Consider the following 26,348-nt stretch of genomic DNA (forward strand, 5'->3'; position numbering starts at 1 on the left):
TTTGCTCCACCTTACCCCTGTCAACCGCCGGGATATGTGAGTATGGGCCACCTCCCCTCCCCTCCCCTCCTTACTGTCTCCGATGACATCCCATCCTTCCATTCTCCCCAGCCCCTGCTCTGCCCCAGCTACTGCCACCGCCGTTACCGTCTCCAATGATACCCCCCTCCCTCCATTCTCCCAAGTCCCCGCTCTGCCTGCTGCTGCAGCTCCCCCAGCTCTGCCCGCCGCCGCTGCTGTGTGTGCGTGTGTGTGCGCGCGCGCGTTTGTACAGGTATGTGCGATATCGTGAGTGTGTGTGAGTGTATGCGATCGGATGTGTGATTGTATGCGATCGGATGTGTGAGTGTATGCGATCGGATGTGTGAGTGTATGCGATCGGATGTGTGAAATGTTGGCCGGATGCAGGGGAGGATGGCATGCAGCACAGCTGCCTGGAGCGCCCACCGGAGATCACAGGGAGGAATGATGTGAAAGGTGTGTGTGTGTGTGTGTGTGTGTGTGTGTGGCACAAGGTCCCCATCAGGGGTGATTGTATGTGTGTGGCACAAGGTCCCCATCAGGGGTGATTGTGTGTGTGTGTGCATGTGAGTACCTGTGTGTGTACCGGTGATACTGTCTGCAGGGTTGTGTATCTAATCCTATCCTGTGTGATACTATCTGCAGGGCTGTGTATCTAATCCTATCCTTTGTGATTCTGTCTGCTGAGCTGTGTATCTAATCCTCTCCTGTGTGATACTGTCTGCTGAGCTGTGTATCTAATCCTATCCTGTGTGATACTGTCTGCTGAGCCGTGTATCTAATCCTGTCCTGGGTTATGCTGTCTGCTGAGCCGTGTATCTAATCCTGCCCTGGGTGATGCTGTCTGTTGAGCCGTGTATCTAATCCTCTCCTGTGTGATACTGTCTGCTGAGCTGTGTATCTAATCCTATCCTGTGTGATACTGTCTGCTGAGCTGTGTATCTAATCCTATCCTGTGTGATACTGTCTGCTGAGCTGTGTATCTAATCCTATCCTGTGTGATACTGTCTGCTGAGCCGTGTATCTAATCCTGTCTTGGGTGATGCTGTCTGCTGAGCCGTGTATCTAATCCTGTCCTGAGTGATACTGTCTGCTGAGCTGTGTATCTAATCCTCTCCTGTGTGATACTGTCTGCTGAGCTGTGTATCGAATCATATCCTGTGTGATACTTTCTGCTGAGCCGTGTATCTAATCATGTCCTGGGTGATGCTGTCTGCTGAGCCGTGTATCTAATCCTCTCCTGTGTGATACTGTCTGCTGAGCTGTGTATCTAATCCTCTCCTGTGTGATACTGTCTGCTGAGCTGTGTATCCAATCCTATCATGTGTGATACTGTGCTGAGCTGTGTATCTAATCCTGTCCTGGGTGATGCTGTCTGCTGAGCCATGTATCTAATCCTCTCCTGTGTGATGCTGTCTGCTGAGCTGTGTATCTAATCCTCTCCTGTGTGATGCTGTCTGCTGAGCTGTGTATCTAATCCTGTCCTGTGTGATACTGTGTGCTGAGCCGTGTATCTAATCCTGTCCTAGGTGATGCTGTCTGCTGAGCCGTGTATCTAATCCTGTCCTGGGTGATGCTGTCTGCTGAGCCGTGTATCTAATCCTGTCCTGTGTGATACTGTCTGCTGAGCTGTGTATCTAATCCTCTCCTGTGTGATACTGTCTGCTGAGCTGTGTATCCAATCCTATCATGTGTGATACTGTGCTGAGCTGTGTATCTAATCCTGTCCTGGGTGATGCTGTCTGCTGAGCCATGTATCTAATCCTCTCCTGTGTGATGCTGTCTGCTGAGCTGTGTATCTAATCCTCTCCTGTGTGATGCTGTCTGCTGAGCTGTGTATCTAATCCTGTCCTGTGTGATACTGTGTGCTGAGCCGTGTATCTAATCCTGTCCTAGGTGATGCTGTCTGCTGAGCCGTGTATCTAATCCTGTCCTGGGTGATGCTGTCTGCTGAGCCGTGTATCTAATCCTGTCCTGTGTGATACTGTCTGCTGAGCCGTGTATCTAATCCTCTCCTGTGTGATACTGTCTGCTGAGCAGTGTATCTAATCCTCTCCTGTGTGATACTGTCTGCTGAGCAGTGTATCTAATCCTCTTCTGTGTGATACTGTCTGCTGAGCTGTGTATCTAATCCTATCCTGTATGATACTGTCTGCTGAGCCGTGTATCTAATCCTGTGCTGGGTGATGCTGTCTGCTGAGCCGTGTATCTAATCCTCTCCTGTGTGATACTGTCTGCTGAGCTGTGTATCTAATCCTCTCCTGTGTGATACTGTCTGCTGAGCTGTGTATCTAATCCTATCCTCTGTGATACTGTCTGCTGAGCCGTGTATCTAATCCTATCCTCTGTGATACTGTCTGCTGAGCCGTGTATCTAATCCTGTCCTGGGTGATGCTGTCTGCTGAGCCGTGTATCTAATCCTGTCCTGGATGATGCTGTCTGCTGAGCCGTGTATCTAATCCTGTCCTGTGTGATACTGTCTGCTGAGCTGTGTATCTAATCCTCTCCTGTGTGATACTGTCTGCTGAGCTGTGTTTCTAATCCTATCCTGTGTGATACTGTCTGCTGAGCCGTGTATCTAATCCTCTCCTGTGTGATACTGTCTGCTGAGCTGTGTATCTAATCCTCTCCTGTGTGATACTGTCTGCTGAGCTGTGTATCTAATCCTGTCCTGGGTGATGCTGTCTGCTGAGCCATGTATCTAATCCTCTTCTGTGTGATGCTTTCTGCTGAGCTGTGTATCTAATCCTCTCCTGTGTGATGCTGTCTGCTGAGCTGTGTATCTAATCCTGTCCTGTGTGCTACTGTCTGCTGAGCCGTGTATCTAATCCTGTTCTGGGTGATGCTGTCTGCTGAGCCGTGTATCTAATCCTGTCCTGGGTGATGCTGTCTGCTGAACCGTGTATCTAATCCTGTCCTGTGTGATACTGTCTGCTGAGCCATGTATCTAATCCTCTCCTGTGTGATACTGTCTGCTGAGCAGTGTATCTAATCCTCTCCTGTGTGATACTGTCTGCTGAGCTGTGTATCTAATCCTATCCTGTGTGATACTGTCTGCTGAGCCGTGTATCTAATCCTGTCCTGGGTGATGCTGTCTGCTGAGCCGTGTATCTAATCCTCTCCTGTGTGATACTGTCTGCTGAGCTGTGTATCTAATCCTCTCCTGTGTGATACTGTCTGCTGAGCTGTGTATCTAATCCTATCCTCTGTGATACTGTCTGCTGAGCCGTGTATCTAATCCTATCCTCTGTGATACTGTCTGCTGAGCCGTGTATCTAATCCTGTCCTGGGTGATGCTGTCTGCTGAGCCGTGTATCTAATCCTGTCCTGTGTGATACTGTCTGCTGAGTCGTGTATCTAATCCTCTCCTGGGTGATGCTGTCTGCTGAGCCATGTATCTAATCCTCTTCTGTGTGATGCTTTCTGCTGAGCTGTGTATCTAATCCTCTCCTGTGTGATGCTGTCTGCTGAGCTGTGTATCTAATCCTGTCCTGTGTGCTACTGTCTGCTGAGCCGTGTATCTAATCCTGTTCTGGGTGATGCTGTCTGCTGAGCCGTGTATCTAATCCTGTCCTGGGTGATGCTGTCTGCTGAGCCGTGTATCTAATCCTGTCCTGTGTGATACTGTCTGCTGAGCCATGTATCTAATCCTCTCCTGTGTGATACTGTCTGCTGAGCAGTGTATCTAATCCTCTCCTGTGTGATACTGTCTGCTGAGCTGTGTATCTAATCCTATCCTGTGTGATACTGTCTGCTGAGCCGTGTATCTAATCCTGTCCTGGGTGATGCTGTCTGCTGAGCCGTGTATCTAATCCTCTCCTGTGTGATACTGTCTGCTGAGCTGTGTATCTAATCCTCTCCTGTGTGATACTGTCTGCTGAGCTGTGTATCTAATCCTATCCTCTGTGATACTGTCTGCTGAGCCGTGTATCTAATCCTATCCTCTGTGATACTGTCTGCTGAGCCGTGTATCTAATCCTGTCCTGGGTGATGCTGTCTGCTGAGCCGTGTATCTAATCCTGTCCTGTGTGATACTGTCTGCTGAGCCGTGTATCTAATCCTCTCCTGGGTGATGCTGTCTGCTTAGCCGTGTATCTAATCCTGTCCTGGGTGATGCTGTCTGCTGAGCCGTGTATCTAATCCTGTCCTGTGTGATACTGTCTGCTGAGCCGTGTATCTAATCCTCTCCTGGGTGATGCTGTCTGCTGAGCCGTGTATCTAATCCTGTCCTGGGTGATGCTGTCTGCTGAGCCGTGTATCTAATCCTGTCCTGTGTGATACTGTCTGCTGAGCCATGTATCTAATCCTCTCCTGTGTGATACTGTCTGCTGAGCTGTGTATCTAATCCTCTCCTGTGTGATACTGTCTGCAGAGCCGTGTATCTAATCCCATCCTGTGTGATACTCCTGCTGTCCTTGGTGACACTTTAGACATTTCTGGTCACCAGGAAAATGGCTGTGCATTGTGTCCTTACATGTCATTCTCTGTTATCTGTTGTAAACACTCAGATTAGGAGGGGGGAGGCGACATCACACACAGGAGAGCAGACTCCGCCCACTTTACGGCAGGCTGTAATCTGAGCTTTTTATACAGTGGAAATTCGGTAGGATTTCAGAAGCTGCTCCCCCTAGTGTTTAACAGTGGAAAATATCAAACTTTTTTAATTTTTTTTTAATATTTTGCACAATTAAAAAAAATAAATAATATTTAAACAAAACATTTAAACATTATTACTTTACATTTTTTTCAGTTATTATTATTTTTTTTTTTTTGACGATACCTTCCTTTTAAAAAATGCAAGAAAAACTCTTCCTGTTATAGTTAAGAACAGTTGTTTAAACATTTTTTGTTTGAAAGACATTTTGAAAGGGAAAGTACAAGCCATTTCTTTAAAGCAGACCATGATGGGATCCACAAAGTTCTAAGCAATGTCAAATCATGTCTGCAAAAAACTCTTCAGAAAAAATAGTCTATCAAAACTACTTCAGGAAAAGAAAAACTCAGTACGAATCCCACCAAAAAAAGGAGCCTTTCTTTAAACAGTTTCCACTTGAAAAATCCTTAATCTTTCAACATCTCAAAACTTCTTGTGAAGAATGCTTTAGGCCTCATCAGACATCCATTTTTCATATTTGTGTACTGTGTTTTTCATGGATAGAATATCTACCCATTGTAGTCCATACTGCTATTCACGTGTCCATGTTTCTTCATTCAACAATGGGACAATGTGTTCTTAAAAAAATCAGACCAACTTTTCCAATTTTGATCCAAGTCATGGATGAAAAGTACAAATACAAGTCTATGTGTCTGTGAGTCTTATTTCTACAGGTGATCTTGAATAAATTACAGACAGGCAACAATGTTCTTTTAGGAAAATTATGGTAATCACCTTGTACCCTGTCATGCACAGGATTGTTAAGTGTCCTCCTAATGGGGGACTTATGAACATTAATATTATCTAATGAAAAAAAGACTGTGAAGTTACTTTGCTTCCTTGTAACCTCATGTTCTTGTGTATTCCTTGCTCTTGGAGTGATCTTTGTTGGTCAATTACTCCTGCAGAAGGTAATAAGGGTTTTGAATTTCATCTAATCGTACACAATCTGTCTGTCTGTGGATTGTGGAGTCCAAACTCTTTAGAGTTGATATTTTAGCCTTTTTCAAAAAGATGAGCATGAACTCTTCTGAAGCTTTTAGAAATCACCTCTATTTGTGCAATGATAAATATTCACACACATGCTTTGTAAAGTTCAGAAGTTCAGGCTTCTAAGCGTTGTATGAGAGCCATGATACTGTATGGAGGGCCATGGTACTGTATGGAAATCTATGATACTATATGGAGGGCAAAAAATCTGTGTTACATGGAGGGGACAATTGGAGCAAAACTTATAATAGCCCAATCATCACCCCGAGGTCGTCCGGGCAGATGATATAGCCACTAGGAGACAGATGGTCAGACGCAACAACTTCAGAGAGATAGAACAGAAATAGACAGTGGTGTTGATGGCACACCACCATGTACAACATATCCCTGTTAGCTGCACAGGTGATGCAGGATCGGCCATGTTTTTAGAAGCACGACAGGACCGGGGAGGCAGCCCAGTTAGCATCACTGGTGTACCTGTGGAACGCTAGGACAGGAGTTGACCCTAAGTGTGCTGAGCTGCTAGGTATCTTGGTGTGACAGGCACCGATCACCTTTCCCTGCCATACCGTCCTAGCACACACACACATTAATCTGCCACAACCACTGCAGACTGTATAAGGACTGGCTCAATGACCGCTCGCAGTTAAGCTTGCTGACTGAGCCAAATATAACATGTAATGACGCTCGCACACCGATGGGCATGGCCTAGGGTCTTTTATAGCCTAAGCCCTGGCCCAAGCCAGAGGCCAGATGACAATGGCACTGGCTGCGGCCATACAATGGCCGCCACGTCACCGCTTATGTCATCAGCGGTCAATCAGCGTCATTGGTGACGTCACGCGCATGCGCAGTAGTGGGAATCCTGCACTTAGAGCCTGGAGAGGCAGTGGGAACCCACGCATGCACGGTAGGGCAAAACGGGGACTTAGGTTCAGGATGACCCTAGATACCTGACACCTCTCAGCCATACGCCTGGAGTGACGGACAGGTGGCGCTGAGGAGTCAGCCGACCCCAATGCAGGAGACATACACTGAACAGGGGCAGCTCGAGGCTCAGGGGAACCCCGAACCGCAACAATCTGGGTTTTATAATTATTTGGAAGACTGTGTGGGGGCCATTGCACTGTGTGTGGAGGACTGTGGGGGTATCAGACATTGTGGGGGGTGTACTGTGGAGTAATCTTATTGTGTATGTGGAGGTTGCTGAGATAAATTCACTGTGGGGGAATTTTAATGTGTTTTGTTGTCATCATACTTTATGGGGCCATAATAGAGGTATCTTAGTGCATGGAAAAACTAGGCGGCTTCAATAGCAGTGAAATTACTTTGTTAAGGCTTCAAAGTTGTGACATATGCTCTTCTGTTACTCCACTGAATATTAATTTTTTTTGGGGGGTGGGACCAATTTGGACTTTAATTATGAGACACCATGATTTCTATTTATGCCCCTGTTTTTACTTATCAGCAATATAGTCCGAACTAGTGACAGCTTGTAGTTCTCTTTCAGATTCCTCTCGGTGTTTTAAACCAGATCTTTTATCCTTGCTAGCTAAACGGTATTGCTAGAATTGCTACAGACTTATTCTAACACTGCAGATTTATGACTGAGAAATGCAAGATGCTATAAAAAATATTACCCAAGCAGACGGCAGGTAATGGCGATGTTGGTCGAGAGGAGCATTTATGCTCTATAAAACTTTTACAGCCCTCTCTTTCAGACAGCAAACATGTCCTCTTTAGCAGTGCAGACCTCTGTAAAACTATGCCATCTCTATACTCATTTGAAGCATTAACAAACAGGAACAGCTCAACATCGGCATCTATTTTATAGTAGTACTATTGACATCACCATCGTTATGTGATAGGACAAGAACCTGTGTTCATTCGTGTCCTTATTTTGAGACCAAACTCTTTGTATTAATAACGAGTGGCTTCTTCGCTTGATCCTCTTGTTATACCTAGACCTAAAAGCCTAAAGGTACCCTTTAATATCTTTACAGTAAATCTATCTAGTGATATTCAAAGAGTTAGAAGAGGCACGACAGGTAGAATAGAAGGTGCAACTGTGCAAATAAAATGATTTACTGAATGTAAATGATTGTACAGTAATGATATAGCGTAAAAGCATCATGTAGTATTTTTGTAGGGCTAATGAAATTGTAAAGTGAAGTCTATTGGCATCTTATAATTAATCAATTCTGGGTAATAAGTCCTAGCAACCCTTGCTTTCTGATGTCCAATCAGGCTGGCAATCAACCGACGTCCAAGCAAAACACAAGCTAGCTTAAAATCATCATTCTTGGCAGCACATGGCACCACATGATATGGGCTGCTGAAAACACGACGTTCTATGTGTACTGAAGGATCGTAATAATAGTGTGGTAGGGCTGTCTAATCAGTAAATTAGATTGGCTTGTATGCAGCCCATCATCGGCTATTTAACAGTTATGGTCAGCCAGGCTTAATGTACCCTTACGTTAATCTTTGAAATGCACTATACTAGGGATCACTTTTTGTGAGCTCTTTCAATACTCTACATGTACAGTTAAAAACAGATTTCCCCTTCCCCAAAGTTACAATTCTAAAGATAACTATGCTTTTATGCCTTTGATATTTCATATTAAACTTAAAAAGTTCTAAAATATGTCCCATCCGAACATGCCTCATAGAGGTTGTCAACATAGTTTCCTCCTTAGAAAAAAGTAGAACATTCGAGAAATGACAAATAATATATGCACCCTCCTGCTCCTCTCGCACAATCGTTCAGTTCCTTCACAGATTAACTTGATTCTTCTTCTGACAAGGATGACACATGACAGCTATGGCCAGTGACTGGCTGCAGTGATCACATGTCCATTTGACTTGAATAGCATCATATTCCAGTTGTACAGACAGGTGACTTCTGCAGCCAATCACTGGGTCCAGCACTCACATGCTGTTTGCTTTGGCAACAACAAGAACATTGGAGACCTAAGCATCGGCACAAAGATGTAGTAGGGGACAAGTAGGAGAGGATATTTTGTTTTTTTAAAACTAGCATCCTCCATAATCCAAACCTTCCATTCCTGACTACAATATTTTTCTTGTGCTGCACCAGTTCTCTGTAATTCACTACCCCATACAATCAGATTAATTCCCAATATCCAAACTTTCAAGCGTGTCCTAAAAACACATTTTGTTTAGGCATTTTATAGCTAATTAACTTTCTTCAGCTCTTCCTTCCAACATTTTTCTAAGAATTTGTTCCACCTTATCTCACACGGTGTTACGAACCGGCGCCGCCATAGCCGCAAGCAGCCTGCTGCGGTTCCTGTTGCGCCCAGGCGCCGGCTGCCGTTCTTGGCCGTGCCTCGGGTCGTCCAGTTTGCTGTTCCTTCCACCAGGTCTAAGTGTGGAGAGGCGGCTAGTGCGCATACGTACGCCGATTTACCCCAGCCAGAGTTTAAGCCCGGTGTTTTGCCTAGTGAGCATGCTCAGCCTGATTGTGTTATGTCTGAGACTAAGTCCTCAGTTCAGGCTACTGAGCATGCTCCCACAATTAACCCTAACAGCCTCTTTGCACAGGTGCTTGGACTTCGTGCTGTGTCTAAGTTCTGGGATGTGCCTACTGAGCATGCTCAAACTGATAGTCTGCTTTCTGAGCCTGTTGCTCAGGCTACTGGGCATGCTCAGCCACTTAGTGCACCAGAGGCTAGGCCCGGTAAGGACCTCACTGAGCATGTCCGTGAGGTGGCAGGCCCTGATAGGGCAGAGGGTGTCAGGTGTCCTGATGACGTGGCAACTCCGGACTGGCTCGCAGAGGCCCGCCCCTATGATCTGGCACCTCAGTATTGGTCATCAGACGATGACTGGTGAAGTGTTTGGGGCGTGGCTGCCATGAGGTCATCAATGATGTGGCGGTTCCGGATAGGTCGCATGTGACGTCACTGATGACATGGCACTCTGCTATTGGACCTTGGTGGTTCCACCCTGGGTTTGGGGCGGACCCAGGTTATAAAAGGGGCTGGAGACAACATGGAGGTGCGCAGTCTTCACTTTTGCTCAGTCAGAGCACACCTCCATGTTAGAGCCTCATTGCGGCATAAGCCTATGTTGGGAAGCGGTAGGTAGGGTTAGGCGAATGGTGCCTGTCACGCCAAGATTCGTGGCTTGGCACATCAGGGTCAGGCGCCGTGCTTCCCTCCTGCCGTTCCAGTCTTGCTATAGCAGCCCAGTGGCGTTAACTGGGCTGCGGCTGTTGTGCTTCCTGTCCGATTGTGCCCCCTACGCACACGGACAACGCACCTGCTGCGCCACCTGTCCGATTGTGCCTCCTACGCACACGGACAACGCACCTGCTGCGCCACCTGTCCGATTGTGCCCCCTACGCACACGGACAACGCTCCTGCTGCGCCACCTGTCCGGTTGTGCCCCCTATGCGCACGGTCAGCGTACCCCAGGACCCCTGTGGCGTTAACAGGGTGTTCATTATCCTCTTCGGCTTCCTGGTCAACGCTACTGGTGTACCCATCTGGCCTGACGTGTCCTACACACACGTGGTCAGGCGAGAGGTGGCCAGAAACGCTAATCGGAGGACCGCTCGGCCTGACGTGTCCTACACACATGGCCGACAGGGCGCTTTCATGGCGGTCTTCCGGTCAACGCTACCTGGTTACCACCCGGCCTGACGTGTTTCCTGCACATGTGGTTGGTGTAGCGCTAGGTGCACCAAAACGCTAATCGGGTTGTCGTCTGGTCTGACGTGTCCCAACACACGTGACCGGTTCCCAGAGTTCCTGGGTTATCTCAGAGCCATCAAGCTCTATAGTCTCCGCCTAACCCTCAGGTGCCAGCAGCTCCTTTGTCATCTGGAGCACGGTGGGCCCCGACTGGCGATTAGGATATATACCCCTTGGTCCTAATCTGCCGGTCCCCCCGTAACACACGGCATGTAATTTATGGCACCTTGTATCTGGACATTTACTGATACTGGCTGAATGTGGGTTCATGCAGCTTTAAACTAATAACCATATTTGTGATGAAGATGGCTACACCATATACTACAAGCACTTTTTACCTTTGGCGTGAACACTACATTATCAATTGTTAGCATGGCCCTTACTCCTTTTGCTTGAATTGTTGAATCAAATGATACTCTGGTTTGATATTGTTTGTATAAGTACTCTGTAACAGTCTTGATGAATATGTTGGTGGTATATAAATAAAATTATATACCATCCTTCATAATCTGAACCTCTCCCTCCTATCTTCAATACTTTTCCTGTGCTGCACCACTTCTCTGGAATGCACTCCTCAGCCAATCTAGTTAATTCTATGTGTCCATAGTTTATGCACTTTAAAAATACATTTTATTTTTTTCAATATTTCACTAATCTAACTTTTCTCAGCTTTAAATTCCTGCATTTTCCTAAAGGCCACTTTGCACACACAGATAAATCTTTAGCAGAGCTGTGGTTGCAGTGCAATCATGGACATATTGTTCCATTTGTACACAGCCACAAACCTGGCACTGATTGTCCACAATTTCACTTTGATTTATCTCTGTGTGTAAAGTGGCCTTTAGAATCCTGCCCTTTCTATCATCTGTTCCCACATACTGCATGTATTTATTAGCTGTTTGTAATAAGGACATACGCAGAAACTAGTGCACTACTTTAATTTACACTTTAATTTAAACTGGTGATCCCTTTAATTTAACTCCTTCACCCCTGGGAGATTTCCGTTTTTCGGGGTTTTTTGCTCCCCTTCTTTCGAGAGCTGTAACGTTTTTATTTCTCCATCAATCTTGCCATATGAGGGCTTGTGTTTGTGAGATGAGTTGTATTTTTAAATGAAGCCATAACTTTTACCATATAGTGTACTGGAAAACAGCAACAAATTCCAAGTGCAGAAAAATTGCAAAAAACGTGTGATTATTAGAGTTGAGCGCGGTTCGTGGTTCGAGGTTCTCCAGTTCGCGACTCGAGTGATTTTGGGGGGTGTTCTAGATCGAACTACAACTCGAGCTTTTTGCTAAAGCTCGATAGTTTTAGATATGTTCGAGAACGGTTCTAGCAGCAAAAAAACAGCTAATTCCTAGCTGGCTTTCCGCTGTAATAGTGTGAGTCACTCTGTGACTCACACTATTATGAAATTTCAGCGTATAGTGTGCGGGAACAGCGCATTCAGATCACTGCTGTATGTATAATGGCGATTTTTTTTCCTTGTCTTCCTTCCCTAAGCGCGCGCGTGTTGTGGGGCGGGCCAGCATGTCAGCCAATCCCAGACACACACACAGCTAAAAGGACTTTTAGCCAGAGAAGCAACGGCATGTGTGATAGGATGTCCATGTCACATGTCCCTGCATTATAAAACCGGACATTTTCCTCCAGCACGCCATTATCTGCCTTCTGCGTCCTTGGTGTCAGACATCACTGGCGCAGCTCCTATCTCCGATACTGCTGTGTACGCTACATACACAGCGCTGGACAGATTAGGGAGAGCACTTTCTATCAGTCCTTTTAAGGGCTAATACCGGCAGGGTCAGAGCCATAGGTGACAGGTCCGTGAAAACAAGAGTTTAACAGCTACACAAGATGACAGCAACTGTGTAGCTAAGGTCAGGGATTTCCTCGCTGCATTTCCCCATTAGAAGGGATAGAAAGGCAGGCTTCCTTTCCTCTACCCAGAGACCCACAACCACTGTACCCTCCTGCCCTTTGCACACTCAAACTCATTGTTACTAAGCCATTATACTAGCAAACACTGAGTGAACTTAGTGGCATCCTAAACGTGACTGTTGGACTGTTGTATTGCCCCAGTAGTGCAAAGATATTTGCAGCACGTCTGCCTGAATTGCACACTCAAACTCATTGTTACTAAGCTATTATACTAGCAAACACTGAGTGAACTTAGTGGCATCCTAAACGTGGCTGTTGGACTGCTGTATTGCCCCAGTAGTGCAAAGATATTTGCAGCACGTCTGCCTGAATTGCACACTCAAACTCATTGTTACTAAGCTATTATACTAGCAAACACTGAGTGAACTTAGTGGCATCCTAAACGTGACTGTTGGACTGTTGTATTGCCCCAGTAGTGCAAAGATATTTGCAGCACGTCTGCCTGCATTGCACACTCAAATTCATTGTTACTAAGCCATTATACTAGCAAACACTGAGTGAACTTAGTGGCATCCTAAACGTGGCTGTTGGACTGCTGTATTGCCGCAGTAATGCAAAGATATTTGCAGCACGTCTGCCTGCATTGCACACTCAAACTCATTGTTACTAAGCTATTATACTAGCAAACACTGAGTGAACTTAGTGGCATCCTAAACGTGGCTGTTGGACTGCTGTATTGCCCCAGTAGTGCAAAGATATTTGCAGCACGTCTGCCTGCATTGCACACTCAAACTCATTGTTACTAAGCCATTATACTAGCAAACACTGAGTGAACTTAGTGGCATCCTAAACGTGGCTGTTGGACTGCTGTATTGCCCCAGTAGTGCAAAGATATTTGCAGCACGTCTGCCTGCATTGTACACTCAAACTCATTGTTTTTAAGCCATTATACTAGCAAACACTGAATGAACTTAGTGGCATCCTAAACGTGGCTGTTGGACTGCTGTATTGCCCCAGTAGTGCAAAGATATTTGCAGCACGTCTGCCTGCATTGCACACTCAAACTCATTGTTACTAAGCCATTATACTAGCAAACACTGAGTGAACCTAGTGGCATCCTAAACGTGGCTGTTGGACTGCTGTATTGCCCCAGTAGTGCAAAGATATTTGCAGCACGTCTGCCTGCATTGCACACTCAAACTCATTGTTACTAAGCCATTATACTAGCAAACACTGAGTGAACTTAGTGGCATCCTAAACGTGGCTGTTGGACTGCTGTAGTGCCCCAGTAGTGCAAAGATATTTGCAGCACGTCTGCCTGCATTGCACACTCAAACTCATTGTTACTAAGCCATTATACTAGCAAACACTGAATGAACTTAGTGGCATCCTAAACGTGGCTGTTGGACTGCTGTATTGCCCCAGTAGTGCAAAGATATTTGCAGCACGTCTGCCTGCATTGCACACTCAAACTCATCTTTACTAAGCCATTATACTAGCAATTTATGCTGCCAGTTTAAGGGCCGTAGTTGCATTGTCAGGGATAATTATTCTTTATTATTCTGCTGTTAATAAAGCTAGACCACCGCTGCAATCTACACCACCTCTCAATTTTTACTACCACATTTTAAGTGCACAATCTTGTCGCAATCAACATGAGTGGCAAAATGACAGATGCTGGTGGAAAGGGGAAGAGGCGTGTTGGAAAAGGAAAAAAAGGGTTTGTCCGTGGAGAAGGTGGCAAAGCTCCATTAACATCTGCTGAAGATAGACCATCTACCAGCAAAAGTAAGATGTCTACTACTTACCGTGGACAATCCGATGTGCTCCCTTTTTTATGGACACGAACAACAGGAACAAAGGTAGATGATGGCCAAAAAAGGAAAATGCTTGAATGGATCTCAAGTGGTCCAACAAGTGCCCTCTCAGCCACCTCAACTACCGCATCCAAAAAACACCAGTCCTCTGAGTTGTCATCCCAATCAAACTTGCTTTCTCCCAGCTCTGAAGTCTCCATCAGCCCTGCACAGTATGGTGAAACTGAGATGGCTGAGTCTGCAGAGCTGTTCAGTCACACTATAGCCGGGGAATCAGAGGTCTGCGCCCAAGCTACAGTGAGTACAGAACAGGAAATGGTCTGCAGTGATGCCCAGAACCTTTGTGACTCTGATTCAGGCCGTGAGGACCAAGTTTCAGAGCATAATGTTGACCCTTTGTCACAAACTGTAACACCTGTGGTTATAGACAATGAGGAACATACTGATGACGATGAGACGCAGATACCAGATTGGGATGACAACTTAAATATTCGGTCAGGGCAAGAAGAGGCTCGGTCTGAGGGTGAGGGGAATGCAAACACAACAATTGATGAGGAAGTTCTAGATCCCACCTACTGTCAACCCACAGTCAGGCACTCGAGGAGGTCAACAGAGGCGGTGGAGGAGGATGCAACCGACGACGAAGTTACCTTGCGCCTTCCTGGACAGAGTCGGAGCACTGGTAGCACATCTACAACTGCATCCTCAGCCACCACTATGCCTCTGAGCACTAGTCGGGGGGGCTCAGCAGGTCGCATGCCCTCTAAGCCTTGCCTAGCCTGGTTCTTTTTTGACATAGCAAAAGATCGCCCAAATTATGTGATCTGTGAAATTTGTCGTGATTCTGTTAGTAGAGGGCAAAACCTCAGCAGTTTGACAACTTCTTCCATGAATCGTCACATGAATAAATATCATATGTCCCAGTGGGAAGCTCACCGTGCTGCAATGCAGCCTAGCGGAGCGAACCATCCACCACCTGCCCCTTCCAGTGCATCCGCGCGCTCTTCATCTATTAGGACTGTGGGGACAGCTGTCACACCTGGTTTTCCACGCACAACTTCCACCACTGTAACCGCAACAGGCAGTTTGCTTGGTAGGTCGTCAGTTGGTTTGGAAGGGGAAACAAGTGCGTGTGTACAGCTCTCTCAGACATCGATAGCACCAATGTTGAATGAAGGCAACATCATGTCTCCGACTGCACTTTCCTCACAAACCTGCATTTTTCCAGGGACACCCTACTCAACACCGTCTACACACAGCAGCCAGATCTCTGTCCCTCAGATGTGGACAAATAAAAGGCCATTTCCTGCGACCCATGACAAAGCTAAGAGGTTGACTTTATCCCTCTGTAAGCTCTTAGCTACCGAAATGCTGCCTTTCCGCCTGGTGGACACACAGGATTTTAGAGACCTTATGTCTGTCGCTGTGCCCCAGTACCAGATGCCCAGTCGCCACTACTTCTCTAAGAAAGGTGTGCCCGCGCTACACCAGCATGTCGCACACAACATCACCGTTTCCTTGAGAAACTCTGTGTGTGAACGGGTGCATTTTACCACCGATACTTGGACCAGTAAGCATGGACAGGGACGTTACATGTCGCTGACTGGGCACTGGGTAACTATGGTGATAGATGGTGAAGGGTCTGCTGCACAAGTCTTGCCGTCCCCACGACTTGTGTGTCAATCCTCTGTCTGTCCAAGTTCCGCCACTGCTTCTGCCTCCTCCACCTCATCTGTGTCCTCCACCTCCGCCCCAAGCCTGCCTGGTCAGGCCACCAGCGTTCTCACTGCGCAGAAGGAATCACGCACCCCTCATTACTATGCTGGCAGCAGAGCGCAACGTCATCAGGCGGTCTTTAGCTTGACATGTCTTGGGAATAAGAGTCACACAGCTGAGGAGTTGTGGTCAGCTCTGCGGTCCGAGTTTAATAAATGGTTGTCTCCACTCAACCTGCAGCCTGGTAAGGCCGTGTGCGACAATGCTGCAAACCTGGCTGCGGCCCTTCGCCTGGGCAAGGTGACACACGTACCTTGTATGGCTCACGTGTTGAACCTTGTTGTCCAGCAATTTTTAACACACTATCCCGGCCTAGATGGCCTTCTGACCAGGGCACGAAAACTGTCTGCTCACTTCCGCCGTTCAAGCGCCGCAGCTGAGCGACTTGCATCGCTCCAGAAGTCTTTCGGCCTGCCGGTTCATCGCCTGAAATGCGATGTGCCGACACGCTGGAAATCGACTCTCCACATGTTACAGCGACTGTGGCAGCACCGCCGAGCGCTGGTGCAATACATCATGACGTATAGCCTGGGCCAACGAGATGCAGAGGTGGGGAAGATCACCCTGATGGAGTGGTCTCAGATCAAGGACCTATGCACCCTTCTGCACAGTTTCGACATGGCGACGAATATGTTTAGCGCTGACAATGCCATTATCAGCATGACAATTCCAGTCATTTACATGCTGGAGCACACGCTAAACACTATTCGGAGTCAGGGGGTGGGACAACAGGAAGGGGAGTAACTACAGGAGGATTCATATGCGCAAGACACAACAACATCACCAAGGTCCAGACGTTCATCATCACCAACGCCTTCAGGCATGGGACCATGGGGGACAGGGATCAACAACGGCGCATGGTAGCAGGCGAAATGTTGAGGAAGGTGCAGGAGAACATGAAGAAATGGAGGACGAACTGTCCATGGACATGGAAGACTCAGCGGATGAGGGAGACCTTGGTCAAATTTCAGTTGAAAGAGGTTGGGGGGAGATGTCAGAAGAAGAAAGAACGGTTAGCACCTCTATGCCACAAACACAGCGTGGACTTGGTCCGCATGGCTGCGCAAGACACATGAGTGCTTTCTTGCTGCACTACCTCCAACATGACCCTCGTATTGTCAAAATTAGAAGTGATGATGACTATTGGCTTGCCACACTAATAGATCCCCGGTACAAGTCCAAATTTTGTGACATAATTCCAGCAATAGAAAGGGACGCACGTATGCAGGAGTATCAGCAGAAGCTGTTACTCGATCTTAGCTCGGCTTTTCCACCAAACAACCGTGCAGGTGCAGGGAGTGAATCTCCCAGTTGTAACTTGACAAACATGGGACTGTCTCGTCATCTTCAACAGTCTATCCGTACCAGTAGGACTGTATCTGGTGCTGGTAACAGCAATTTTATGGAATCTTTTCATAATTTTTTTAGACCCTCCTTTGCAAGGCCAACAGAGACAACAAGTTTAACACATAGTCAACGGCTGGAGAGGATGATACAGGAGTATCTCCAAATGAACATCGATGCCATGACTTTGCAAATGGAGCCTTGCTCATTTTGGGCTTCAAATCTTGAAAAATGGCCAGAGCTCTCCACTTACGCCTTGGAGATTTTGTCGTGTCCAGCTGCCAGCGTTGTCTCTGAACGTGTCTTCAGTGCTGCTGGGTGTGTGCTGACAGATAAGCTCACGCGTCTGTCCAGTGACAATGTGGACAGACTAACGTTCATCAAAATGAACAAGTCATGGATCCACAAAGAATTTATTACCCCTGTGTCATCCTGGGGAGAGTAAATGCTTGTGGATTTGGAATGTGCATGATGCAAATCAAAACATCCTGTTTGCAACTAGGGCACAAGTGCTGCCACTGATGGGGTGTCTGTGTGGCCCATTTTTTGGAAAAAAGGGAGACTCCGCTTGGAGTAGCCCTTGCTTACATTGTTTTTTAAAAGGAGCCAAAATGAACAAGTCATGGTTCAGCAAAGACTTTGCTACCTACCCCGGTGTCATCCTGGGGACGGTTAAGAATGGCGTATTTTTGAATGTGCTTGATGCAAATCTAGCTGTAAAGTGTACAACTAGGGCACAAGTGCTGCCACTGAATGGGTGGGTGTGTGTGGGGCCCAATTTTTGGAAAAAAGGGAGACTCCGCTTGGAGTCACCTTGCGGTGTTTTACATGATTTTAGAAAGGCGTGCCATGCCTATATCTGTGTCTCGTCCTCTTTTTCCTCGTTACGCTCTTTTGTTTTCGCATGAGAATTTATTCTTGTCACTTTCCCATGTGTTGTGTTGTGAGTTGTTTGTCACCTTTTGGACACCCTTGAGGGTGTTTTCTAGGTGTTTTTATGTGTTTGTGATTGCCTGCCATTGTTTCCTATGCGGTTCGAGTTCGGTTCGTCGAACCGAACTCGAACGGGACCTCCGTTCGGCGAACCGACCTCGAGCCGAACCGCGACCGGTTCGCTCATCTCTAGTGATTATATGATTGTTTTTGGGATATTTTAGTCACTGTGTTAATTTAATGGTAAAACTGATGCTTCAGGTCGTTACGAGTTTGTAGATGCCAAATATGTGAAGGTTTAATTTTATCTAAGAAGTTAAAAAAAACTTCAGAATCTTGCCCAAAACAAATAGCGCACTTTTTGCGCCATTTTCCGCAACCCGTAGTATTATCATTTTTCAGGATCTATGGCTTAGTGATGGCTTATTTTTTGTGTCTCAAGCTGATGTTTTACATGGTACTATTTTTGTGTAGAAGCTACCGTACGTTTTCATCACCTGTGATTGCATTTTTCGCAAAATTTGTGGCAACCAAAAAATTTAATTTTGGCGTTTGGATTTTTTTTTACGCAACGCTATTTACCGATCAGATTGATTGATTTTATAACATAAAATAAGTATAAAATGCTTCTTGACGGTCTTATATATTAATTTATATGAAAGCTATTATAAAATTATTAAAGGATAAATCTTACTGAAAATTCATAGCGAGGTATTGTCTCGTAGTCCAGGGGTACAGCAACTCTCATGCGGATATCAGCTTTTCCTTGGACGGATGTTGGAGAAATGATAAAGTGGTTGGAGTTATTTCCCACAAGGTAAACTTCAAAGGCACTGTTGACTCCCTGGTTAACGAGAAACGATATAGTTAGATCAGCACACGACAGCAAAATAACAACCCAAAAATATAACCAACATACAAGACATTGGTTAATGAGGAATCCATTCTATTGGCAAATGGGGAAAAATACTTAAAAAATAAAATGTAACACATATCATCATTATACAAAACCTTAACCCACTGGGGCAGATTATTAAGTGTTTCAGTTTTAAAAACAGATTCTTGGGTCACTCTGTGTCACTGCGGATGGCTAAATTCTCAGACTTCCACATCTACACTAATAGAAATTACCTTTCATGCCAGCTTGAGAGGTTGTATCCTGACTACCACTATGTAATTTGCATATAGGTGGGCAAAAGCTGACTAGCATATTTTACTACTTCTCTGAATGTTGTGTTAGGCCTCTGTCACACTTACGTGACAAAACGTAACGTTTTTGTCACGTACGTGTTAAAGGGGTGGTTTGTTCCCCGTGTGCCGTTTTTGTGGCACGTACGTGTTCTCCGTGTGTTATACGTAATAACACACGGAGAACGGAAAGCCCCGCCTTACCTGCATCATCCGGCTCTGTCTGTGGTGCTGAATGACAGCGTCCGGCACAGGCCAGGCCCCGCTGACACTGCTTCTGGCTCCCAGTGAAGAAGAAGCGTTGTTCAAATTCACTGGGGGACGGATGCCGGTGACAGGCGCGGCAGAGACTGCAGGTATGGTGGAGGTGAGTATGTGTTTCATTATTTTTACACTGACACGTGTCTTTCTCCGGCGTGTGTCACAAGGGCCCGCATCCACACTACATCCATGTGGTATGGGTGCGGGCTGTGTAACACCCATGCTGCTGGAGCAACACGGACATGTCAGCGGTTTTAAAAAACGGACACACGTACTACGGAACGGACACACGTTCCATTCCTGAATACTTACATGTGTCCAAAATAATAACAATACATAGGACCACGTGGGCCCGTGTCTCCGGTACGTGAAAAAAAGGCACATACGTACCGGAGGCACGTGAGTGTGGCAGAGGCCTTAAAAAGAAGAAAATGAGAAACTAGATGGACTGTGATCACAACTATGTAAAGAGCATACTCTCAGTTACATGACAACCACTCATGCTGACAACAGAGTGACAAACTGTCTGGAATCATTATTTGTCAATTTACAGACACATAGAGTAACTGCTCTTCACACCACCATCTTTAGGAGTTGTCCTTTATTGTACTGTCATATAGTGCTCAGTATAAATAAGTACAACACAACAGAGTCAGAATCAATATTTTCTATGGAATACCATACTACAAGATTTTCCCGTAAATAAGGGCCATTGGATACAAGCAGGATTTTGGGGTTTTTTTGCAAATCTAAAAAGTAATTTTCCTAAAAAGCATTGCAGAACATGTTGCAAAAATGAGTACTTCCAATTGAAGTTTTAAAAGCAAAAGTAAAGTGTAAATTTCAAAATTCTAAATAATAACAATTCAACAATATGTTTGTCCTAATTATTCAGTAAATAGGTGTCCACCAGACAGTTCATTATAAAGGGGCTTTACTTAACAAAGTAGATCAGTTGAGATTTCATGTTTTCACCAATGTCACCATATGAAAGAGAAATGTCACAAGAGCTGTGAAAAAAAAATTCTTTACACAATAAAGGTGATTGATACAAGAAGATCAGCAAAGCTTTACTTTTAAGTCATAATTAGTGATGAGCAAACCTGTTCAATAAACTTTCAGTACATGCCTGAGCTTTTTCGTTTGGGTTCAGCAAACATGATCCACTCCCTCAAAAATCGGTATTGTTCGTTTTTGTTCGATTTCAGCCTCCGAACGCTGGGCGTGTTTCCAAAAATGCTTGTTTACTATCATTTTGAGCGTCTGTATAGGATTACGGGACAGTTTACTGTGGGGATGTGTAAAATCAGTGGAGGAGGCGGGGACTCTGCATTTTCTGCATGCTTTCAGCGTGTGGCGCCATTTTTTTTCTTAACTTTATTTGTGCATGTTGCTTCAGCCAATCACGGCACACCAAACATCCACAAGGGTCAGACAGAAGGGTTTCCATGATTGGCTGCCAAAGTCACATGTCCGTATGTATATAAAGCACGGACATGTCTCAGTATCATGTGTTGAATATAAACCGATAGGGAAGCTGTTGCCACTGGTGTTCCATCTTAGATAGTGAGATTAGGTGTTTAATGCTAGGCAGTTTAGCTACATAGGACAGCAGTAGGTCAGAATAGGGACATGCACTGTAGGGACAGGTGTTGTGCCAGAAATCTGCCCATGCAATCATGCAACTAGGGATTGCAAGGACTTGTAGTGCGCTTAAAACAGTAACAAGTGAAGCATCTAAACAGGTGTTGCTGCGTGCTCCAAATTACACAGACCAACACATTAATAGATATTATCAGTGCAGTATCAACACTGCATGTTGGCAATTGAAATTGCCTTTGTAAAAAAAATAATACACTGCTGTGGCCACGTAGTATTAGTGGTGTTCAAACAATTGTTACTGCAGTTTTTCCAGAGTGACTGCATCAGGGCAATTTTACTTGCGTTTTCAAAATTGTAAAAACACCGCTGTGGTCTAGCGAGACATATTCTTGTCGGTGTTCCAAAAATTGGTTACTGAACAATTTCCACCGTGAGTGGAGCAGGGCCAGTTTCATTGTCTTTCTAAAAATAGTAATACACCTCTGTGGTCATTGCAGCCACATAGTATTGGTCGTGTTCAAAAATTGTTACTGCAGATTTTCCAGAGTGACTGCATCAGGGCAATATTACTTGTGTTTCCAAAATTTTAAAACTAATGCTATGGGTATAACCATGGGACTAATAAAGTTTTTAGTGCAGCATCTCCAGTATCTACAGTGTCTGCTGTAAATTACTTACTGAAATAAATTTAGAGATATCGGTAGTGTTGGCTGCTGAAAACTAGCTATTGAACAAGGTAACATGTTCTAACTATTCTGTGTCTCTTCAAAATTAGGCAGTGAAACAGTATTGAAGGTAGTGGTACTTTTTCGTGCCTTCACAATATTGTCAACTCAGGCAGGAAATAAAAAAAATATTTTGAGTCGCTTGTCTGACGGGTCTGGGTGTAGGGTTGAGAGACATCTGTTTGAAAGGGCAAGGGTAAATATACCATGAGTGGTAAATCCCGACAAGGTGGTTATGGAAGGGGGACTAAGCGGGGTGTTGGAGGTATATGTGTGGGAACCTCTGTTAGTCAAAGGTCTATTGAGCAAACAGCAGCTCAGCCTGTCCAAAGAGAAATGAGAACAATTTACGTTACTGGACAGCCTACTAGACTAGATTTGTTTGGCAGCCATACATTGATTGAACCTCTAAATGAGGCTTAACAAGATAGGGTGTTAGATTGGGTTTCAAGTGCTGTATCAAATAGCCTTTCCTCCTTTTCCCCACCTCCACATCACATGCAGTTTGTGCCTCAGAGGTACCACCCCAATTATACTTGTTTGTGGCCGCATCTGAAATCTCCAACTGGCAAACTAACCGTGGGGAACCACACATGTCTGAATCTGCAGAGTTGTTCATACATTCTGGGCTTCTTCACAGGTCCGCCCCAAAGAAAACCATACTGAAGAGAAAGAAAGTGTCTGCACTAATGCCCAAAATCTTTGTCCTGGCTCAGACCAAGTTGGGTCTAGCAGGATTCTAACCCTCGTCAAGTCTCGTTAACCCCCGTGGGTGGAGGTGATAATGAGACTCAGATACCTGAGGTGCATGTGTGCTGTGCTGTGATGTCAGGAAGAGGAGGAGGGGGACAACATGGAAATGATAATGAAGTTGGAGCTCCCACTTATTCTCAACGCACAGGCTCGCAGCTGAGAAGCTGAGCAGGTGAGGAGGAGGAAGACGAGGATGTTACGATGGCGAATGACGCGCAAACCCATAGTGATGCAACTATGCAAAGCACTGCATCCTCAGCCACAACTCTGGCTGTGGCCATCAGTGGTTGTGGGTCTGCTATTCGCAGGAAGAGTTGCCTAGCCTGGGTCTTTTTTCAATTCGTTATCTGCCAGCTTTGAAAATAACGACTTAGTAGAGGGAAAAATAGAAATAATTTGACAACTGTATCTATGAACAGGCACATGTGCAAACAACATGCATTACTGTGGGAATCTCACCGTGCTAAAACACTGAGTAACGTGCCTACCCAGCCGCCGTCCACCAAATCAACATCGTCTGCTGATTCTTCCTCCTCCTGTGTCTCTGTAAAATGTATTTTAACACAGGTCTCTGACCACAGAATCTCCTCTTGTGTACCCACTGCAGTGGGAATGAGTGAGGGCCCGTCAGGTCTTCCCAAAGTGACCTTGCCTGTTATTGATTCATGTGAGATGCCGAGCACACTACATGGATCTAATTCCCGCATTACATCTTCCACTACATCTCCCTACCATTCTACCGCTGGGTTGTGTCCTCCACCCTCTCTCAGCACAGCAGCCAGCCTTTGGTACCACAGCTTTGGTCATATAAAAGACAATTTCCTCCCACACATGCCAAAGCAAAGTGCCTAACCCTGACCATATAAAAACTGTTGGCGACAGAAATGCTGTTTTTCTGCCTGGTACATATAGAGAGTTTCCAAATCCTGATGGCCGTCACAGTCCCCAGTACCAGTTGCCCAGTCTCCATTACTTCTCTAAGAAAGCTCTGCCTGCGCTAAAATATTATGTTGCAGGCAAGATTACTTTGTCCTTGAAAAACTCTGTGTCTCCCAGGATGCATTTCACCACTGATACCTGGATGAGCAAGCATTACGCTGTGGGGTCTGAAGTCATCCAAGGCCCCAGATCCTATATGGCACTGTGCTCTAGGGCGTTTTGTGGTCAGGGAAGCTTAAAATTTTCCCTGGCCAGGCAGATTCTGGAAAAACCAACGTGAAGTATGATCTTCCCTAGGGTCCTGGAACCCTGTGTGGCGTCGATTCCGTGGGGAGCAGAGATGCCTCTCCCCAGGGCAATCGTGTGAACTTCTCCTCCTTCCCACTGGAGCACCTGTAAGATGCGACTGCTCGATTCCTCTCCTGCTGGAGAACTCTCTAACTGTTGTGGTGGCTCCTCACTCCCCCTGCAGGCTGCACCTCCCCCTCCCAGGTCCTAAGCTAGTGGGACTGGGGCCCTGTTGAGGGCATCCTATAAATGCCTCTCTGTCGGCAACCCCTTTATTGCCCTACCCTAGCCCAGTCCCCAGTGGGAACAGGGCAACCTGGTGTGTATTTGAGTGTGTAATGTGGTGAAACCGGGACTGATCCCCTCAGGATCAAAGTTTAGCATTATACCCAAGTTTGGGTGCAATACTCTGTGGCGACTGAAGCCTCAGTGGCGCCACACCTACGCCTAGGCAACATCACATGAGTGCCTTTCATGGCTTATGTTCTGAATCTAGTTGTCCAGAAATTTCTAGCCCAGTATCCCGGGATGGATACGCTGCTGCTCAAGCCACGGAAGGTGTGTGCTCACTTTCACCATTTGCAGTTCTCGGCTAATCAACTAGCAATAATACAATGTAGTTTTGGCCTACCGGTTAACCGGTTGATATGTGATGTGCCGACACGGTGGAATTCTACTCTACACATGTTGCAGCGACTTGAGACATAACCTTAGCCAACGCTGTATGGATGTGGTGCAAATCACATTTGCGGAGTGGACACAGATCAAGGCCCTCTGCACTCTCCTTGACAGTTTTGAAATGGCTATAAAGATGGTTAGCGTTGACAATGCCATCATCAGCCCACTATTCCGCTCATCTACATGTTGGAGCACACTTTGAATAGTCTGCAGGAGGCGGTTGAGAAGGTTACAGACGAAGAGGAGTAAGCAGAGGAGGATGAGGAAAGGATAAACTTTTCTGGAAGGTTTGTATAGTCATCGCCCAGGTGGTTTGTCATAGATAAAGTGGTGGTAAAGGAGCAAGAGCCGAGGAGCAAATGGAGGAGGAAGAGGTTATGGATGCAGAATACTCCGGAGATGAAGAAGTTATTGATCCTGTGTCTTTTGTCTGTGGTTGGTCTGAGGGGCTGGGGGAGGAAAACTAAAGGGTTAACTCACCACCAACCCAACATGGACTTGAACTGCATAGAAGTGTCTAACACATGCGCGCTTCCTTGCTGCCCTATTTACAACATGATGTCCGTATCATCAATATTAGAAAAAGTACCGACTACTGGATTGACACTCTGTTAGATCCACGTTGCAAGAGTCAATTTAACAAGATGCATCCACCCCTGGAAAGGGACGCGCGGATGCTGGAATATTGGAACCACCTTGTAGACCATCTTAACACTACTTTTCCACAAGACAGCAGGGAGGCACACAGCATGGATGGCAGTTCTATAAATCCCACAACGGGAATGTTGCGTTGTCAATGCAGAAACATTAGCAGCAGTTCAAGTGGCACAACCAATTTATATGTTTGTTGGAACACATTTTTTACACCATCGCATGCACCAGTGGCATGAATCTCGGAGCATGCTCGTAGGAGAGCGGGAGTCGGGGGTCATTAGCATAACACATTGAATGCTAAATGTTCGTGTGGCCTTAGCCTAAAGGGGGCTTTACATGCTGCGACATCACTAGTGATTGCTAGCGATGTTGCGAGCGATAGCACCCGCCCCCGTCGCACGTGTGACGTGTGGTGATCGCTGCCGTAGCAAACAATATCGCTATAGCAACATCACACGCACATACCTGTTCAGCGATGTCGCTGTTGCTGCCGAACAATCCCTCCTTCAAGGGGGAGGTACGTTCGGTGTCACAGCGACGTCACAGCGGCGTCATAGAACGGCTGTCCAATAGAAGTGGAGGGGAGGAGATGAGCGGCCGGAACATACCGCCCACCTCCTTCCTTCCTTCTTTTCCGGTGGACGCAGGTAGGATGATGTTCGTCGTTCCTGCGGTGTCACACACAGTGATGTGTGGTGCCGCAGGGACGACGAACAACCAGTGGCATGCACCACCAACGATATTATAAAAAAAGGAGCGGCATGTCAACGATCAACGATTTTTGCCGTTTTTGTAATCGGTAATCGTTGCTCCTAGTTGTCACACGCTGCGATGTCGCTAACGACGCCGGATGTGAGTCACAAACACCGTGACCCCGACGATAAATGGTTAGCTATGTTGCAGCGTGTAAAGCCCCCTTAAGAGTCTCTCTTTGCTACTACCTTACATAGAATTTGTATAGTATATGTACATGCATGGTCACATTCATGTTCGGCCAAAGATATAAAAAAAATAAAATAAAAAAAGTAGGAAATAAATTGTATCTGTATCTACAGACTCCTCCATGTTGCAAGCAAGTACCCATAATTTTTTAATGCCTGTCAACCTTGTGTATTTTTCTCTT

The 26,348-nt window shown here is 46.0% G+C and overlaps 1 protein-coding gene across 3 annotated transcripts in view; it reads right to left on the reverse strand.

Moving 5' to 3' along the window:
* The window catches only part of CDH23 (cadherin related 23), a 1,872,161-nt gene that overhangs the window by 926,027 nt on the left and 919,786 nt on the right, over positions 1 to 26,348 (reverse strand). For all 3 annotated transcript variants that reach the window (XM_075348968.1, XM_075348971.1, XM_075348969.1), the window contains exon 12: positions 18,832 to 18,981. In XM_075348968.1, coding sequence (XP_075205083.1) covers positions 18,832 to 18,981 — 150 coding nt within the window. The remainder of the gene's footprint in view (positions 1 to 18,831; positions 18,982 to 26,348) is intronic.

The sequence above is a fragment of the Anomaloglossus baeobatrachus genome, chromosome 5 (assembly GCF_048569485.1).
Source record: "Anomaloglossus baeobatrachus isolate aAnoBae1 chromosome 5, aAnoBae1.hap1, whole genome shotgun sequence".
NCBI lineage: Eukaryota > Metazoa > Chordata > Amphibia > Anura > Aromobatidae > Anomaloglossus > Anomaloglossus baeobatrachus.